Below are 20,465 nucleotides of genomic sequence, written 5' to 3'. Positions count from 1 at the left end.
TGTGCTGCAGACTCAGTGAGTCTTATGATAGGGAGGAGGTGAGTTCAGGATCTTTCACTGTTGCCACCTTGAACCTGAACTTTTCTAGACTGAGTTTCAAACACTCTTCAAATCATGCAAAAGGGATGAGCTTGCTGCCTATAGGTTTTTAGAGAAAGTCATAGGAAATGAACTTTTTCAGTAGCATCAATGCTAAAAGAATTATCCTGGAGGCATAAAACATTGTCAGGGTTTTTTCGAAGTGCTTCTTGAGACAGTGGGGCCTCAATGATTGAGATTTGAACTCCCATGATCTGCTTAATACTGACAAGGTTATTCTAAGGGCTTTGTGCTCTCAAACGTGAGCAGCATTTCATTAATGAAGATTTCAACAGAACTTCTGAAATGCCAAGAGTTTGCTTGCTGTTCCCAAGCTCGGAGAAATACAGCCTGGTCCAGCAGGTCAGAGGACCTTACCTTTGGAGGTGGCCCTCCGTGAATGTGAAATGCTAAGTCTTTATACCCAGAGCATTTGAAATGGCCTTTCGGTTCTTAATTAGTAGATGCTTTCTCTACCACCGACTCCCTGGGAGTGACGTGAAGAGCATTTGCCTGGTTCACAGGGGGTGCCTGGGAGAGCCATTATCGCTCACAGTGTGTTAGAAATGAAAGATTGAGGCAAAGATGATTAAAGCCCCAGCAGCTGCCTTCACAAATGAACTTCAGGAGAAAACGCAGTTTAGTGTAAATGTGGCAAGTCTGCATATTGGAGCTTGATGAAATTAAAGGCAATGTCGGGTAATATAAACCATTGTTGAGTCTTTCTTTTATTAAAACTGGGCTAAAACAAGGAGTAGGAATTTGTCAGGTGCAGGAATTACTTTGGTACTTTACTGATGCAAGCCCTCTTGGGCAAAAGCCTTCCTCTCATCTCTTCTCCATTTCCCCCTAAGTTAGACTTTCAGCTGCTGGAGGAGAATAAATATGAACCGAGGAAAGGCTAACTTCACAGCCTGTTTATGAATTAAATATTTCTAAAGGTAACACTGGTGATGTTTTTCTCACTCTTTCTGTTGCCCTGAATTACAACCTTGAGAAAACCTCTAGATGATTTGGCCAAATATATCCTCAGGAGAACAGAGAAACATACATGTTGCTGACCATAGAAACAGGGAAAAAAAACCCTGATGCATGTGAAAATGCTGTAGCACAGGTACTGCAGCTGGGGAGGGAAATGGAATGATACCAGGGTGTTAACAGTGGGATAAAAGGAACTGGTGAGGAAGAGATGGCAAGTCTGTCACCTTGCTGCTTGCAGTGTGGTCTTTGAAGCAGCATAAGCATCTCCTGGAAGCTTGTTAGAAACACAGAATCGCAGCCCTTACCCCAGAGATGCTGAGTCATAATTTGCATTTTCGTGTGATCTGCAGGTGACTCACGTGAACATTAGAGTTCAGGAAGCTCTGGTTTGTGGACAGCCCTTGAACTGCACGCTGTCAAAGCCAGGGAGACCCATGCAACCCAGGGGACCTTCACAGGTTCTCAGAAGGCATGTGCAGAGGGCGTGCTGGTGGAAGGAATTACACATTCAGTGCTGGTGAAGATAGGAAAAAAGAGTTAGAAATATTTATAGTTAAGGCAAGAAAGCTCTCTGCTTTAAGGTCTGAAATGGTGCAATAGTAGAAGGGTGTTAAAACTCTTTGCAATACATTTACTTGTTATGAAAAAAGGCACTGAGTGGTCCAGACAAGGGCAGCATCGTTAAGTGTCAGACATGGAGCTACTGGAAGCAGGAGAAACACTCAGCATTAGGGAGCAAGACAGGGATGTGGTCCAGGATAAAGATCTGCTTCTCATCACTTTTTTTTTTTTTTTTTTTTAGTTATTGGAAAACATTTAATATGGTTGAAACTACTTAGATGTGTGAACTGACTTTTTTAACAGTGAATTTTATGAAACCTAAATACAGATTTTTAAAATATATATTCTTTTTCATTATAGGTTACTACAAGATATTGAATATAATTCCCTGTGCTACACAGTAGGACCTTGCTGTTTATTTTATATATAGTAGTGTCTGCAAACCCTAAACTCCCAATTTATCCCTCCCCACCGTTTTCCCCCTGGTAACCATAAGTTTGCTTTCTCTATCTGTGAGTCTGTTTCCATTTTGTAAATAAGTTTGTGTCATTTTTTAGATTCCACATATAAGTGATGTCATATGATATTTGTCTTTCTCTTTCGAATCACTTTTTGCTGATAGCTTTTGTAGTGAGGTGGAGTTAACAAAAAAATCCAGGCCATGGTTATCTATGTTAATTCTTTGTAATTTACTGTGTATTCTTATGTATTTCAATGTACATTTAAATTAACTCTTGATTAAATTCAACATAATTTGTTCATAAATGGACTTGGTTTCCTCACAAGCATGGGCTCATTTCCCAGCTTTTACATGCCGTGCGACTTGGACAACCTGTATCTTAGCCTCACTTGCCTCAGTTTCTTCAGCTGTAAAATGGGGATAACAGTAGTACTCACCTCATAGGTTTGTTTGAGAATGAAATGAATTTGTACATATTATTTGCTTAAAAGAGCGCCTGACACATAGTTAGGGCTTGATAATTATTAGTTATGATTATTATTTATAAAGTCGTGAAGTAAAAGTATCCATTCAGGTACTTGAAGGAGAGGCAGCTGAACCTGGAGGATTTAACCAGCATTGGCAGTCACTCTGCTGGAACAGATCACGTTGGTCGGACATACAATTTTTAGGTGCTCCTGACTTAAATATGGGCGATAACATGAAAATCAGGTAGGATTTGGAGTAGTCGTAACTTAAAATGTTCTTTTATACAGCTAAGAAATGAGCTCCCTAGAAATAGAAAATCCATTACTTATCTTTGCTTCCAGAAATTTCATCCATTTTCTTGGATCCTTTTTATTCTTGCTCACTTTGAAGGCCAAGTCCACACCAGTCGTTCTTGGATAAATAGTGACAGTTGAAGTATTGTGGCTGAATTTCACTCTTTATAAATTTACTGAGGAATTGAACTTAATTTGTAGCTGTATTATGCATCTTGATCCATTGTGACAGGAATACTAGGATTCAATTAAAATGCGGTGAAATTGTAAAATATTTAAGATCAGCTGGATCTCATTGAGAATGAGCTATTTATGCTCAAAACCAGCTTTAATGAAAAACTGTTTTCCTCAACTACTTTGCAGGGGTTTTTCACGTGCACTTTGAAGATTTTCCTTCTCTTCCTGTTTCTTCTCCTTTCTTGAAGGGTATTTCTGTAAGAAAATGTCATTAAAAACACCACTTGTCAGTGGTGATGGCAGTAACCTCCGAAAGCAATGAGTGTGAATAGCTCTCCTTGAAGAGGCAGAACAAATATGTAAAGTAAATAAATTTGGCCCATGTGGTAGACTGGATATCTGAAAACTTTCCTCCTGGTCATGATTCTGCTCTGATGTTTTTATCATCTCCCTTCTCCAAGCCTTCAGTCTTGGTGAAATCTGAACTAAAATATAAAATTACATATTCAACCAAACTGAAAATTCTAGGCCTCTATGATTAGGACCCTACGCAAAGGAATTATGAAAAGCATTTCTAACCAGTTAGTTAAATTTCATCTGTTTTAGGAGACTTGTGGTCAGGAACCCACACGAGACCACCCTGGGGAGAAATGCACGTGTTTCCCTAAAGATAAAATTTTCCTTGGGTAAATGTGATTCCTGAGAATAATTTCTTTACCTGATTTTCCTTCAGTCTGGGGCCATGTTGGTCAGTCTTTTTGTAATAAGAATTTTCATTTACAAAACTGACTTTGTTGCATCTGCTCTCGCTGTACCATTGAAGATTCTGTTGACAGCCTATACGCAATCAAGAGAAAGAGGTCCTTGGGATGCTAATGCGTCACACTGAGAGTCGCTTGGCCCCTGTGGCCCAGGTTTGGCAAGAAGGATGTGGCAAAGATGCAGGGAGGTCCTGAGCCAGCAGGGATTATTGTAATTGAATTCCTGGGCAGCCCCTTGCTGCCTTCCAGCCCAGGCACACGTCTTTGCCTTTTTTCTATTTTCTTTCTGGCTTCCATAAGTAATCTGCAAAGTGGGCAATTGGCAGCCAGAAAATCAGTTGGCCCTTATATCTTCTCTAATTAATTTCTCATTGTCAAGCACTCACAAGGCATTTGTAGGGAATAAACTAACTCTTCTACCTGTTCTGGTGCTTTTGATAGGTGACGAAACAAAGATAGATTCAGGGTGGAAAAAAGAGGTAAAATTCTGTAACCGAGTACACTCTCTCTGGACTCCCTTTTACCTTGTGTATCTGTGGAGGACAGTGTTTTCCCAAATAACAAATTATATAAATAATAATTTAGATTTAAATATGTTAGCTTTTTTGAACTCTACTTTTTAAAAATTACGTTTTAGTGTTGTGTGACAAAAACCAATTCTATATAAATAAATAGAAAATGGGGATGACAAAATGAGGAATAAAATCATAAAGTACATGAACATTCCTCAGGCTCTGAAACATGGATACGAGGAGTCCAGCAGACACATACTAGATGCTTAAGAAATATTTAACGTGTGAATGGATTTTCCAAAACAGTTCTTACTTGTATTTCTGCCTACCAGCAGCTTAGGGGATAACCTGTTTGTTTTATACTTGCCAATGCTGTTCAATTCTTTTCCATTTTTGAATTATTTAAAAGTAATGTATTCTTATTATACACTTACTAAAATGGCTAAAATTAAAAGGCTGAGAATACCAAATGCTGGGGAGTATGTAGAGCAACAAGAACTCTTATCCATTGCTGGTGGGAATTCAAAATTGCACAGCAGCTCTGGAAAACAGCTTGGCAATTTTATATAAAGTTAAATGTACCCTGATCATTCGGCTCAGCAAGCACACCCCTAGGCGTTTGCCCAAGAGGAATGAGACTTTGTGTTCATGCAGAAACTTTAGCTGTGAAATGATATGGTTAGACTAGGTGAATCCTAAAATTCTGCATTACCTCCATTTACAAAATGAGGACATTGGAGTCACGGAATTGAAATGATTTGCCGGTAGTCACCCAGGAAGTAGGGTGTAGAATTGAGCCTTGAGCACGTGTCTACAGATTGCAAATCACGGCTGCACCGAGCCAACCTGAGAGTAAAGGGTACACATCCTCCCTGAGCACCGGTTCCTACCATGTGTGGACGCACACAGAGGCTGGCCCAGGAGGCTGGCCCAGGAGGTCGCCTCGTGGCCCTTCCACGCCCGGCTCCCGCGGACAGAGCTGTGCTGTGGGGCGCTCCCCGCGCCGCCTCTCCCGGGCGGGGGCGGGGGCCGGGGTGCAGCTCGGGCTCGGCCGGCACCGAGGAGCTGCGCTGTACAGATGGCGGTGCGGCTGCTTGCACAGTGGTCGGGCCTCCCAGTGCCGCAGAGCAGGAGGGGCTCGTTCCGAAGTCGCTCTGACAACGTTCCTCTCCTGGCAGCCGTGTACTCTCTCCTCCCGTCTTGTGCAAGCAAATGGCTTTGCAGCTGCTCCCCTCAGTCTCGGTGTCAGCTCGGACCGAGCACCAGGCCCGTGCATTTGTACACTTCGCTTACTTGAATCTTTCCACGAGGCCTTCTCCAGATTTTACATCCTCCTTCCTTTCCAAGGATTTCCCTTTGGCTTGTATGAACACAGTTCTTTTTAGTCAATGTTAGGATTATTTTTTTTTAAATTCCCAACAAAAAACTCCAGCTCCTCCAAACACCCAAAGAAGCCAACAGAAAATCAAACCCGGAAACAAGCATCCCACAAACCCATTTAAAAGTGCTTCTTCCACATGATCATACCGGCTTCTAATTAGGGAACAGTTTGCTTGTTTCTGACATGGTTCAAGAGTCAAGCGTTGGTCAGTTGCCACACACCTTTAACTTCTTCTGGATATGAGCTTTCAGAATTCAGATTTGTAACTTTTTCTTTCTGGCAGACTTCTTCCTTCTTCATTACCTGGTTCTGTCCATTCCTCGAGTCTTAAGCAATTATACCATCTGGCCAGCCTTTTTGTTACTCCAGACCAGCCGTTCTCAACTTTGGCTGTATGTTAGAATCACTTGGGGATTTAATTTGTCTTTGTCGGATCCTAGGTGTGTTTATATTTAGATATACCTCAAGTGACTTGTAGGTGGAGAAGAGTAAGAGATGGGTAGCATTTGTTAAAGATCAACTCCCTCCTTTCTCTACCTAGCTAATCTAGACTTTTCCTCTTTCAGTGATTCTCAGAAAATAGAAGGTTCCATTGGGTGGTTGTTGGCTTACAAGCCTCTGATCTGACAATGCATTTATCACTGTGTCTGGGAGTATAGTACCCACCCTATGGACTCATAGACACTTTTAGAGGTCACGGGATGAACACAAGGTACAGCAAGATTTTTTGCTTGCTTTTTAAATTTTCACTATATCACTGTTTCATTCATAGTTTGGAATCAGTAGATGAACGATGTAGGATTTTTAGACTCCTCGATAAAATGAGGGAAAAGGGTTGCAGAAATTTGCATAGAAAGAAGGTATGCCCCAGTTACTGCACATTTCAGAATAAATGGTATCAATATTTGCAAATTATTTTGAGTCTGATTCTTTTTAAAATACTTGGGGGCATCCTGGCTATAACGACACAAGGCATTTTGCACAGGGTGTATGTTTAAGCTCATGGGAAGAGAGTCATAAAGCACGTCTTCCATGTCCACCTTCTGTTGGGTGTTGAGAAAACTCTTTTCTCTTCATCTAAGCACCTGTGTTGAATTTGGTAGCTGTGGTGTTTGGACTGATTCAGCAGTAATTAATCTCCAGGCTAATTATGAGCTCTGTTGTCATTTTGCTAGATGTAATTAAACTGCATAGCTGGAGAAAGTTGGGGAACTACGGTTTCCAAGAAAACTCTTCCCTGTAACTTGGCAAGGAGCTCAAGAGTGACAACATAATCAGCCAATTAAATATAAGCTGGAAGCCTGATGTCCTTCAGGATGAGTTTACAGGAAGAAGACAAATGTATGTTCACAGGAGGCACCTGCTGTTTTACTGCTGCCTTTTTGGAAGGAGCTTGGCGTATTCTAGAGGTTTTCTCTCATTAATCCTTTTGATAGCTTTATTAAACAGGAAGCAGAACAAACATTTTAGTCCCTTTCAAACAGATGAGATGATTAACATCGTGAAGGTCAACTGTCCTGTCAAAGAGCATAGTGCCCATGGGTCAGAAGAAATTTCAATAATGTATTTCCTTAAAAAATGTGATGATTGTCTACGTAGATTCCTAGAGTGACCATCAAATATATGACAATACTAGCCCAAAGATGTGAATTGGTGAATAAACTCTTAAAGTCTTTTGGGACCAAGGTTCTGTTTCCTTTTTTAGTCTAGGGTAAGGAGAAACAGACCTCATATGCCAACTGTAACCTAACAAAGGTGGGTGTTACTGAATCACACTGGCCTTGGTCTTGCTCAGAGGGGCCACTTTGAAGAGATGAGGAAGAAAGTATATCTGGTTCATATTTCCATAGAAATCAGTCTTGATAACCTGTTTGGCAAATAGGCAATAGTCTTCCAATGCCTGATATAGGTAGAAAGACATATTGCACATTGTAATTTTAAGTAGTTTTTAATGCTTTACTACAACTCTAAGCTGACTCTTTGCCTTGAGTATACACAGAATACATAGGCAAGGAGAAAGCATTTAAGGCATGGGACAGCTACTAACATCGCTGTGTTTCTAAAAGCATATGTGGGTGTGTATATGGGCCCCCCCAGTGACACTCAAGACCTCAGGATGATTTGGAGCGGTGCATTGACTCATATAGGAAGAGTTGTATATTGCTGGCTATTTTTCATAGTTCTATTTATGGCAAGGGACTGCTATTAAAAATAGTTAGGAATAAGTTTCCTTTTGAAAATAAATTTATCTCAGTAAAACTGTGAGCCATATAATTGTTAAATAAATAATGATATGGGGGGTAATTTGCAGGTAGAGGCACAGTTATGAAGGTGGCACTTGAATGACTAAAATTTGGGTAACAGGGACCTCTATCCATTCTCTCCTGGTAAGAGGTCTAACTTCTTTATTCCTTTGCCTCAACAATAATTCAATTTTGCAAAAGATGGGCTAGGTAAGAAAACGAATGTATAGTGTCATTAAGTCACAAACAAGTATGCCACTGCTATCACAATAATGAAAACACGAGGAAAACCACACCCAAGCTCTGCCTTGAGTCTCCCAATTAATTTTAGTGCCCAATCATTTAACTAACAAAGATTTGGGTCTTATGAACATATGACTTAGTGCCTATAATAACCACAGATTATGATTATCCCCTGAGAGTGTTTTTATTCTTTCCCTGGTATGCTTTATGAACAGCCAAAATAAAATACCTGTCCCTTCTTAACCGTGGGCAAAGCTGTAAATGGCAAGAGACCCAGGTTTTGCATAGGGACTTTGGCTTTGAAAAATAAGGAAACCCTGAAGGACAGCATCCCAGCCCACATTTCCTGAATGACTGACACAACATGGATGAATCTCACTTCCCTTGTGCTAAGTGGAAGTAGCCAAATTAAAAAGGTTATGTACTCGCTGATTACATTTATATGACTTTCTGGACAAAGTAAAACTATGGGGACAGAAAACTTACTAGTGGTTGCCAAGGGGCTAGAGGTTGACTTCCAAGGGGCAGGGAAAATATTTCAGGATGCTAGAACTGTTCTCTGTCTTCGTTATGGTGGTGGTTGCATGACTATATCCATTTGTCAAAACTACTAGAACTGTATGCTAGAAAGGATGAATTTTCTGGCTGTAAATTATACCTCAATAAACCTGACCAAAGAACAAATAAATGTTCTTAGTGTTCCGTAAGAAGAATTACAAGTAAAATGTGAAATAATAGTCAAACCAAATGAAAGGCCAAGAAAACCTGCAAATCATTTCTTGAGGGTGGAGAAGGCAGGCTCAACTTTCAAACTGATTTACCTTGATAGACAGCCTCTTAATCGGGATGTCTCTAGTGGAAATGTCAAGTGTATGCTTTTATACAAACTGTTCCCATTCAATCATTTTGATTTGTTCATGACTAGATTCATTTCAGCCCTACTGCTCCTCATAGTTTGAAAAATGTGTCATGGCAAAGAGTGGTTTCTCGGGTTGGGTATCATGTTAGTAAATCGCTGTTAATTACTTGCCTGTAGCAGTCTTTCCACATAGAACACACTGTTTTTTGTACACTTCGGGAATTCCTAAGAGTGGAAATGATGGAGAAATTAGGAACGTATAAAGCTTTGGAGATAACGTACTCAGAATTATTTTGGGATGACTAACTTTTTTTTTTAACCTTAAATATCACAATTTATATATGTATATTTAATTATGTTTTTATATGAAAGTATAGTCGATTTATGATATGTTAATTTCTAGTGTACAAAATAGTGATTCAGTTATACATATATATGTATAACTTTTCATACTCTTTTTCATTATAGGTTATTACAAGTTACTGGATATAGTTCCCTGTGCTACACAGTAGGACCTTGTTGTTCATCTGTTTTATATATGGTAGTTAGTATCTGCAAATCCTGAGCATGATCAAGTACAAATAGAGTTTGTAGCCCTCTTACCTTGCATGTCCTTCTGTCCCACTGTGCCTCATACTGTGTGGAGGTTTTTGCTCACCTGGGTGTCTTTAGTCCATGAGTGCCTTAGGAGCAGGAGACATATTTCGTTCATTTTTGTATCCTCCTTTCTGGCAGTGTTTGTAGGAACTAAAAATTGTTTCTGCATTAATAAGTGAAAAATGACAGGTTTCTAATTATTTTAAATGAATCATTGCCACGTAAAAATGGACTTTTGCAAGGAGTTGGGCAAGTGGCATGAATTGTGAGATGCTGAGATTGACATGTGCAGCCTTTTGTCTGTGATACTGTAGGTGTAGCTTTTCCTGGAGGCACATGGCTGGACTTGAAGTCTTCTTGAAACTTATTCTAGTTCCTGGTTGGGTAAAGTAATAATTACTCAAAGCTTTTAATGCATTAATTAAAATTTGTTTAAGGTAATATGATAATAAAAATTAAGTCATTTAAGAAAAAAGCATTGACACATTTTTACACATTTTCAAAGGTTTCTCTACCTTACAAATATACTGCATTATCAAAGTTTATGTGTCTTTTTATAGGCATTGTCTTTACAAGACGAATTGATTTTTTAAGTATATATATTTTATTGAAGTATAGTCAGTTTACAATGTGTCAATTTCTGGTGTACAACATACTGCTTCAGTTATACATGAACATACATATATTCGTTTTCATATTCTTTTTCACCATAGGTTACTACAAGATATTGAATATAGTTTCCTGTGCTATACAGTATAATCTTGTTGTTTATCTGTTAAATATATATATATATATATGTGTGTGTGTATATATATGTGTGTGTGTGTGTGTGTGTGTGTGTATATTAGTGTCTGCAAATCTTGAACTCCCAATTTATCCCTTTCCACACTTTCCCCTCGGGTAACCATAAGTTTGTTTTCTATGTCTATAAGTCTGTTTCTGTTTTGTAAATAAGTTCATTTGTCTTTTTTTTAGATTCCACATATAAGTGATAGATACCATGTGGTATTTTTCTTTCTCTTTATGGTTTACTTCACTTAGAATGACAATCTCCAGTTCCATCCATGTTGCTGCAAATGGCATTGTTTCATTATTTTTTTATGGCTGAGTAGTATTTCATTGTTTGAATATACCACAACTTCTTTATCCAGTCATCTGTTGATGGACATTTAGGCTGTTTACATGTCTTGGCTATTGTAAATAGTGCTGCTATGAACACTGGCACACACATATCTTTTTGAATTACGGTTCCCTCTGGATATATGCCCAGGAGTGGGATTGCTGGATCATATGGTAAGTCTACTTCTAGTTTTTTGAGGAATCTCCAGACTGTTTTCCATAATGGCTGCACCAAACTACATTCCTACCAACAACGTAGGAGGGTACCCTTTTCTCCACACCCTCTCCAGCATTTATCATTTGTTGATAACTCATTGTAGTTTTGATGTACATTTCTCTGATAATTAGCAATATTGAGCATTTTTTCATGTATCTATTGGCCATTTGTATGTCTTCATTGGAGAATTGCTTGTTTAGGTCTTCTGACCATTTTTGGGTGTGTGTGTATGTGTTTTTCTTATTAAGTTGTACGAGCTGTTTATATATTCTGGAAATTAAGCCCTTGTTGGTTGAATCATTTGCAAATATTTTCTCCTATTCTTAGGTTGTCTTTTTGTTTTGTTTATGGCTTCCTTTGCTGTGCAAAAGCTTGTAAGTTTAATTAGGTCCCATTTGTTTATTTTTGCTTCTATTTCTATTGCCTGGGTAGATTGCCCTAGGGGAACATTGCTAAGATTTATTTATTTATGTTTTCTTCTGAGAGGTTTATAGTGTCTTGTCTTATGTTTAAGTCTTTAAGCCATTTTGAGTTTATTTTTGTGTGTGGTGTGAGGGAGTATTCCAACTTCATTACATGTAGCGGTCCATTTATCCCAACACTGTTTGCTGAGGAGACTGTCTTTAATCCATTGTATATTCTTGCCTCCTTTGTCAAAGATTAATTGACCAAAAGTTTCTGGGTTTATTTCTGAGCTCTCTATTCTGTTCCATTGATCCATATGTTTGTTTTTGTTTCAATACTATGCTGTTTTGATTACTGTAGCTCTGTAGTGTTGTCTGAAGTCTAGGAGGGTTATTCTTCCAGCTTCATTCTTTACTTCAGTGTTGCTTTGGCAATTCTGGGTCTTTTGTGATTCCATATAAATTTTAGGATTATTTGTTTTAGTTCTGTGATAAGTGTCCTGGGAAATTTGATAGGGATTGTATTAAATCTGTAGATTTCTTTGGGTAGTATGGCCATTTTAACAATATTAATTCTTCTAATCCAAGAACATGGGGTATCATTCCATTTCTTTAAGTCATCTTTAATTTCCTTTGTCAGTGTTTTGTAGCTCTCTGCGTATGTCTTTCACTTCCTTGGTCAGATTATTCCTAAGTATTTTAGTTTTTTGGATGCAATTTTAAAAGAGATTGTTTCTTTACTTTCCTTTTCTGATATTTCATTTATACAGTAAAGAAATGCTACTGATTTCTGTATGTTAATCTTGTATCCTGCCACCTTGCCGAATTCTTCTTTTTTTAAGATTTCCAAAACAACAGAACATTTATTTTGAGATTTGATAATAATGGAAAACTAAATAATGGGAATTGGACCCTCATCAGGGTCTTCTGGGAAATCGGAAGCACCACCCTTTTCTGCTGCTCGATGCTTCTCCAGTTTAGCAATCAGTTCTTTCGCTGGATTGAAGACACCATTGGTCTGCTGGTCACAGACGTAGCAGCGTTGGGTGGTGCGGAAATGCTGCAGTGCACAGCTCTCACAGAAATAATGCCTGCACTTGGTGACAACTGGGTTTTGGAAGGTCTGGCGACAGATGAAACACTTGACTGGTATTTCCTCCTCATCGCTTCCCACTTCATAGTTTTCGTCCTCATAGACACCATAGCGACCCTCATCAAGCTCACGTTCGATCTGCCACCCATGCTTATAATCTGAACGGTCATGGAGGAATTTGCAGCTGTCTCCGAAGCCACAGAAGCCAGTTTCCTTGTAGTCCTTACAAATGTCGGGCTGGTAATCCCAGCGCACCGTGGCACGTAGGTGCTTGGGCGCTCTGACGGGGCCCTTCCTCAGCATGCCAGAGGACGCATGGCTCGTAGACGTATCCCTGGGCTTCATGTATTTCTGATAATTATTGATTCCCCGGTAGATCTTGTCGTCGTCCTTGCCCCCCCGCTCCTCCTGGATCTTCCGGCTGCGCTCAAAGATGGCTTGTGCGTCTCGCTCCTTCTCTGTGTCTAGCTCGGAGACAGCAGTCGCCCCCATGTCCTCTGGCCCCACGGGTTTCGCGGAGTGAGTGGACTTGTAGACCACGCCGGGACTCTCGGGCTCGTTCTCCCCCCTCTCCGCCTCCTCGCTACTGAGGTCGCCGAAGGCCGCCTTCCGTTTACCGCTAACACGGGTCGTCTGCGTCATCGGATTGTGGGTCTCCCGCTTCTTTTCCGGGCGAACCACGGTGCTGCCTTCGTCGCTGCTGCTGTCGCTGTCTCCGGACTCTCGGCCGCAGGTCGGGCGTTTTCTGCGGCCTGTAGCCCCTTTTCGCCCAGGCTTTTTGAAAAGGAAGGAGCACACCTGGTCCGTCGTCTTTTCTGGAGAAAGCTGCTCTGCCATTGTAAGAGTCTCGGGCCCCCAAACGGCTGGGGCCTGCCGGGCGGCGCCGGGCTGCACGTCACTGCACCTCGCGCGCTAGGGCGCGAGGCGGCGCAGTCAGCCCGGGAAGAGGCCTGCGGGAGCATGAGTGTCCCTTGCTGAATTCTTTCATCAACCCTAATCGTTTTTGTGCGGAGCCTTTAGGGTTTTCTACATATAGTATCATATCATCCGCATATATTGATTATTTTACCTCTTCTCTTGATTTTTTTGTTTGTTTGTTTGAAGTGTTGGTGTATCGTTGCCAATTCAGATCATCCTGTAGTTCAAATAAGAGTGACCTTTTCCTCATAGCTTTTTTAGGGAAACCCTTTAAAGTGATACACAAAAGCTTGATTAATACATAGTCTGGTTTTCATAACTGTATCTGTTGGCATCCACAGAGTGATTTTAAGATTTCTATTTCGTTTTATTTATTTTTCTTTTCTTGTGTCCTGGCCATCACAGTTAGCCATGTTCATCTTCTGGTACCTGTGATACCGTTTTCATATCACAGAAGGCAGAACTTAACTTGAGCAAACCCTCAGGGTTGTTTACTGATTACAGACTCAGTTAATCCTTCTCACACAGTGCAGACAGTGAAGATCAGCTGCGTTTTGTTGACTTATCCAGGCAGGCTACTGTCCACCTCTGTAGCTTCATTTCACAATTTATCTTGGCTGTGTTTCCCTTCACACATCGGATCTATCATCGTCTCACTTATTCCAGGCTTACTAATCAATACATCAATTAACAAATATTTGCTGAGTACTTTTTATGATGGGCACATGATGTTTGTCTTGCCTAGAAGACATTTTCTTTTCCAATGGTAACTACATTTAGGTTTCCCTTTGGGAAATCTCCCCATACAGCTCTCAGTCGTGAGCTTTGGATCCCTCACGAGCTCCAGCGGTGGGCATGTGACTCAGACTGGCCAGTCAGTGTATTCCATTCATCTGGCCCCAGCGACTTCTGTGGTGATGGACACACAACCTAAAACACTCCTTTAGGAATGAATTCCATGACTTTTGACAAACATTGGTGGGGAGAGAAGCTCTCTTTCTGCCAGGATTACTCTCCAGGTGCAATATTTCTGGGGTTATTTTTAATCCCACTATTAGAGGATCTTTGAAGAATGAAGCCAATATAGAGAAAACCATATCCAAGGAATGCAGAAAGACATTCTTATGTCCTGTTCAAAAAGCCTGACCCAGCTGTGCCTGCAGCTGATATCAGGCAACACCTGTATTTTAGATGTACCCAATGTCTGTTCTTCACTAAAAAAGACAGCTGATTTAAACACCTATATATGCAAGGTTTTGGAAAATACAAATTTCTGGTTTTCAAGGGTTTATAAGAAATTAGAAAGTATAAAATATAATCACATCAAGTTAGCATTGCTCTTCAAAACTATACCATTTTTCTCTCTATCCCTGAAATTACTGCTTGATGTCAGAATTATTTGCATATATCATTTTCTTCAGTGATAGATTTCAGAGGAGCTAGCCTGATTTTCTATTTACCTCCTCGTTCTTAATATCTAGTACCATCCTTTGCACATGGAATGTATTCAGCAAGTTTTTATTGAGTTTATCTGAAAAGATAACTAATGTTACTCAGAGATTTATGGTAAATGCCAAACGAGTAATTTAGATCATAATGTCCTACTGTTTTCAGTCAAGGGGCATTTTTTGGTCCTCTGGACCAGGTCTTCATTCAGATTGCTACCACTAGATGATTTGTGTTTTGTTTTGTTTTATTGAGCAAAGGCACGACTCGGTCTAGACAGAGACAGCCTTGTGGAGATAGAAGAAAGGGAATTGAGAGATTAAGTATCCAAGGATTTATGTTTTACAAGGAATGTGCTTCATTATCAAAATACTGTTAAATTATCTTGTTCACTTACCAAACTTACATTCGTTAACATTTTAATTTTAATGAGAAGAAGAAAATGAAGGAAAGCTCACTCCCATGCATCAAAATATATGCAGTAATCACCATATCTTGATTGTAATCGTTGTTTTTTGACCTTCTCTAGCTCAGATGATTCAGCTAATTTTACACAGTTGCACTGTAGAACAATTTTGTTACTGGTTAATTAGAACCAAATGTCCTGATAAGGTCTGATTCTTTCTTTATTCTCAGAACTGTGAATCTTTGTTCTTCCTGGATCAAACCAAAGTGAACTTCCCTCATATTGGAGATTTCTTCATCTTCACGTGTGAAAACACCTGAAGCTTCTCGGTCCAAGGTATACAACTAGATATCTGCACCGAACACTTCTGTCTTTTAAATTTTAATCAATACAGGCAAGAGTGGTCTTATTATATGAGGATGGACATAACACAATGCTCAAAACAATGCTTTTAATTATAACGGTAGCTAAAATTCAGAGAAGGAACTGAAAATGCATGGGTGATGTTCAAAACCTGTATCCTCTTCATCTTGGGGGTAATGTCATTCTGTAGGTTGTGAAATAATGATGGTTTAAGTTTAATAATTCCTTTCTGTGGTTTTATTAGATAAATAACATCAGAGTTGTTTTTTTTTTTTTTTTTATAAGAGAGGGACCCTTGAAATCATACAGACCCAAGTATGAATCCAGCACCACCAGTTTGCCAGAGCTCTTCATTGTAGGCAAGTCACTTGCCTTTTTCAGCCTGTTTTCTCATCTGTTCCTCATGGGCTTGCTGTGAGGACTAAGTATTCTAATGTATATGACATCAAAGCACAGTGGTAGTAGTAGCAGTCATTACATTAGCTGAAATAGTATTTGTGGTACAGCTTTCCCTATATCCTTCCTAGGAAACTTGATGTAAAGGCAGTTCCATTTCTCCCCAGTGTTGAGTGGGCCATATGGCTGGCTAGGACCCCTCTTCCTTCATATTCCTCCTGTGTCCCTTCAAGGATGCAGATGGGTTTGAACTGGGGTTGTCCCTTCCAGGATGGAGGAAAGCTGTTCTTCAGTTCAGGGTACACTTCTAGGAAACAGGAGAATGACAAATAATAGAGAAGCACCAGCCCCAAATGCTGTCAAATTGTGAGAGTAAACCTAATGTTGGTTTTCGTGTAGCTGAGTTTTTTTGTTGAAGGAATTAAATTCTAACAAAACTAGCTTTGATCAAAGAAGTTGACCCAATTTCATACAAGAAATCAGGATGTTACTGAGGATTGAACGGTTTATTGCTAGAATAATAAAGACCACAAGAGGAAGAATTTTGATCTCTTTTGCTCCCTCCTGAATCCCAGCTCCTAAAGTTGTGCCTGGAATATGAGAGGTGCTCAATATATAATTATTGAGTAAATGAATGAATGCTGCAAAAGAAAGGGTGGACTTGGGCTGAATTTTAAGCCTGATAACTACAGCTGTATAAAAGAGACAGAAGCCACATGGTTAAGGCAGGAAGCTGAAGTTCCTCTTTTCTGAAAATCTCTAAGAGTAGGTTCAACTCCCATGTGTCCAAGATCATGTTAATTCTAGAACGTTCTAGACCTCTCATGGAAAGCCCCATATCTGTATGAAAGAGCTTTCCTCATCTTGGAACTTAGAGGGCTTTGCCAGGCAACACAGGCATCTACCTACAGTTAATCTTTTACCCCAATCATACCTTAAGACAGATTTCCCTGCTATAGGTCCATTTTGCTTCTTACACTATTTTCTTATCAGCTACCTGTTACCTGTGTGTACAGGTGGTAATGACTCCCAGTGATACTTATTCATAAAGTTCACCTTTTTCTTCACGGAAAGCAGAAAACAGTTCCTCATTAGTAGTTGGGCCGTATGTAAATAGCTGAATGACATTGTTGCTTTCTCTCCGCAAAGGAGAGAAGTTTTGCTCAAGGTTTCACAGAAAATACTGATTTTTTGTGTCCCAGATCATCTTCAGTCCAGGGTGTCATAATTCGTTGTGGTTTTACTTTCCTTTGGAAAATAGTGTAGTAGATCAAAGTACTTCTTTCCTTTATGTGAATAATGCTTTATTCATTTAAACTCCTAATATGAAACAAGAATATTTACTAAAAGATTTCATGGGAATCTTGGGTAGAAAACAGTACTTATTTTATAATCAGTTTGAAATAAAATGGTAATTATTTTGAGAAAGAGATTTCTTATTACCATGGTGGGCTACTGACCACTTTTTAGGACAAGGTAACTAATTTAATAAGTGACTATATTTCTGTTGCCAAAACCTCTGAATTTGGACAGGTTTCATGCTAAATGGTCTAATGTATATGAAGTCAAAGCGCAATTTTTGTTGTTTTTCAAATTCGGTTACTTAATAGATACAGTACCAGAAATAAACCACAGCCTGGAAGCCCCATCTTAGCTGTTATACATCTCAGGAAAGCATAATTGGAAGACAAGTTTGAACCAATGAAACCCACAGAGCAGAAAGATACCATTACAGATTTCAAGATCATACATCATCAAAAATACCTTATGATGATGTTGATGAAACCAAAGGACCAAGCTCACTAAAACCAATTTATTTTCATTGCATATGTAGATAAAAGGCAATGGGTCTGGTGAAACTGAGATGACATAGTGAAAGACTTCAGTGCTCTGCAGTTTGCTTTGAAGGTGTAATTTATGAAGATACTTTAAAGCCATATGTAATACAAATGACGGTATTTCTGGAAATATATTTGTGCTCTGTAGGACTCATGAGCAGTAATGCCTGGAGTACTCCAACAAAGGTTGTTGCATGAATTAATGAAGCAATCTGGGCATCGGTCCAATAAAAATGTTGGCTGAATGCTTCCTTGGTGGGGGGAAAGATTTTGAGAACGAGATATCTATAAGTAATTGATGCTGGTTAAATAGAACATCTTTCTTACTCTTTTCCACTCACTTCTGAACTAAGTCAGCTGTGTACCTTTGAGAGAGGAAGAAGGCTTCAAGGGGCATGTTTACTTTGATGCAAAGAGTCAATTTTCAAGTAATTTACTTCTTTTGGAATAGACCAACATTGAATATGAACACCCAGGCTTAGCAGCCCTTAGAAATAAAGTCTCTGCATTTAATGCTGGTATCTCAGATTTATGCTGCACACTTTCTGTAAGATCAAAGTACTATATGTAATTCTCAATTTCTATGCAACTGTATAGTTGAATATTTATTTTGTGTTGGGAACAGTGGGAAGAAATGGAGTCATATTAACTGAATCTAATAGGAAGAGTACCCTTCTCTCTTGGCTTGAGGTAGATTCTGTTTTCTACGGGGACATAAATAAAAATGCTAGGCTCCTAAGAACCTCTGTGTCCTTCTTGCCAATCAGAAGTAGAAGGGAACTGGACGTCTTTAAGTGGTTGGTAATACGCCAGGAAGAGAAGAGTATGGTGTGAAGTAGCTGAGCTGGGTGGACTGTCACTTGCTTTTTAGAAACTGGTCTGAAAGTTGCTCTCCATTCACAGCCACAGAGGATGGAGACCCAATTCAGTGTCATAATATTTTAAATCCGTCCTTATTCTATTACTCTCCAGCCACGTTACTCAAGGCAGGTCACTTAACTTCTCTAAGCACCACTTTCTTTATCTAAATAATTGGAAAACTAAAAACTCTCCTCTGTGTCTCACAATCATTTCCTGAGACTCCACTGAAACCGTGTTCGCAGACGTGTTTTGCTGGCTGTGGAGAACCATGCTGCTGTGAAGTGTGGGTATTATCCTCTCTAATGGAAAGCTCCCTGAGGGTTTATACTTTTCATAAACCTCTTCCAGCTGCCTACTTTATTTCCCAAACACTCCTCCTTTGGCTCTTCCTTCTTTTTGTTCTAATTACATCCAGGAGGAAGCCTCCATTAAGAATTAATGAGCTTTAGTACATTCATTTACCATCTGCTCCCCCTCCCCCTTCTAACAAATGAAGGTGTGTCTCAGCCTCAGGACCGTATGTTGGCTGTAGCCAGGCAGATGGGAGTGATGTAGATGAGAAAGGTTCTTTATTCCGTGGTACCAAGGTCACGTTAGGATTTGGTGCTGCTTTGGGAAGCCAGATGGTGACTAGAAGGTGAGAAGACCCTCTGTTTAGAGCCCTGCTATGGAGCACACTGGCCCCACTGGTACTCATTTATTCATTCAGTTAATGTTTACCATGTGTCTGTTGTATGCCAGGCACTACGCCGGATGGTGAGCATGTAAGGTTGAATAAGACAGACTCTTTTCCTTGAATTGCTCACAGCCCACTGGAGGAGATAAATACCTGTACTCAGGTAATTATAGTGCAATATTTGATGTGCTATGTGATGTGGTATAGCACTGAGTCTAGATTTGGATATGGGGAAAGTTAGAGGAGTGGAGTTACTCTCACAATTTGGGCTTTTCAGAGAAAGGACTGTCTTCTCAGTTCCCTCCGTGTCTGTTAGCAAAGGGAACTGGTTTGTGAACTAGTGAGTATCTAGTTGATACCCTCAAGTCCACATCTCTCTTTTTCTTTATGCCTATAAATGCTGTGTCCAGCTTGGGAATCACCCAGGACATAACTGAAGCATCAGAAATATTTGTTCATGGAGTGTACAATAATCTCCCCATCTCTGTTTGGAATATCTATATGCCATCTTTGTTTAATGAAGAGCATGGTAACTAGGATCCTAACAGAAAACAGATGGCACACAAAACTATTACAGAGGTGTGAGTACAACCCCATACAAGGGCTTGTGCAGGAATCTGGGGAAAGCAGCAGCTGAGCTGAAACAACCTGTGTCCGAAGGCAACAATAGAGGGATCAGTTTTGGGAACGCAGCAGAGAAAGGTCTTGTGGAATTGGCCTTCTTGACAGGTACAGTAACCTTCAGTGGAGAGTCGTACTCAGCTCACTTTGAGACTGTCTAGTGGGGAGAGAGCCAGGGAAACAAATCCCCTGACCTCACCTTCCTCCTCCCTTCCTCACATTTCTTCGATGCTCTCCATTGTCCAGACCCAGTCAGAACCTACAGGGGCTGGGATCCTGGAAACCTCACCCTGGCAGGTCACCGGAGAAGGGTGGAGAGGGGTCCTGGAGGGGGAAAACAGAAGATAACCACTTATGAGAGATCAGGATCCTCACCTGTAACATGAAGGTATAAGAATGCAGGCTTGTCTGCTCCAAAAAGTTGTGTTATATATATGTGTGTATAACACAAAGTTTCATGCACATATACTTTTATTATGCCCATAGATATATG

At 40.0% G+C, this 20,465-nt stretch overlaps 1 protein-coding gene across 1 annotated transcript; it reads right to left on the bottom strand.

Annotated features, from left to right (window-relative positions):
* Nucleotides 1–12,216: 12,216 nt before the first annotated feature.
* LOC105086719 (E3 ubiquitin-protein ligase RNF113A) lies at nucleotides 12,217–13,284 on the bottom strand. The gene has a single exon (XM_010977281.3). The coding sequence runs from the start codon at nucleotides 13,282–13,284 to the stop codon at nucleotides 12,247–12,249; it is 1,038 nt and encodes a 345-aa protein (XP_010975583.1). The 3' UTR covers nucleotides 12,217–12,246.
* Between the last annotated feature and the right edge of the window lie 7,181 nt (nucleotides 13,285–20,465).

The sequence above is a fragment of the Camelus dromedarius genome, chromosome 10 (genome assembly GCF_036321535.1).
Source record: "Camelus dromedarius isolate mCamDro1 chromosome 10, mCamDro1.pat, whole genome shotgun sequence".
In the NCBI taxonomy this organism is placed as follows: Eukaryota; Metazoa; Chordata; class Mammalia; order Artiodactyla; family Camelidae; genus Camelus; species Camelus dromedarius.
The sequence above is the reverse complement of the archived record's forward strand: the minus strand, read 5'-3'. Positions and strand labels throughout refer to the sequence as shown.

Coding starts and splice junctions, on each gene's coding strand:
- LOC105086719 (XM_010977281.3), bottom strand. CDS start 13,284: ATGGCAGAGCAGCTTTCTCCAGAAAAGACGACGGACCAGGTGTGCTCC.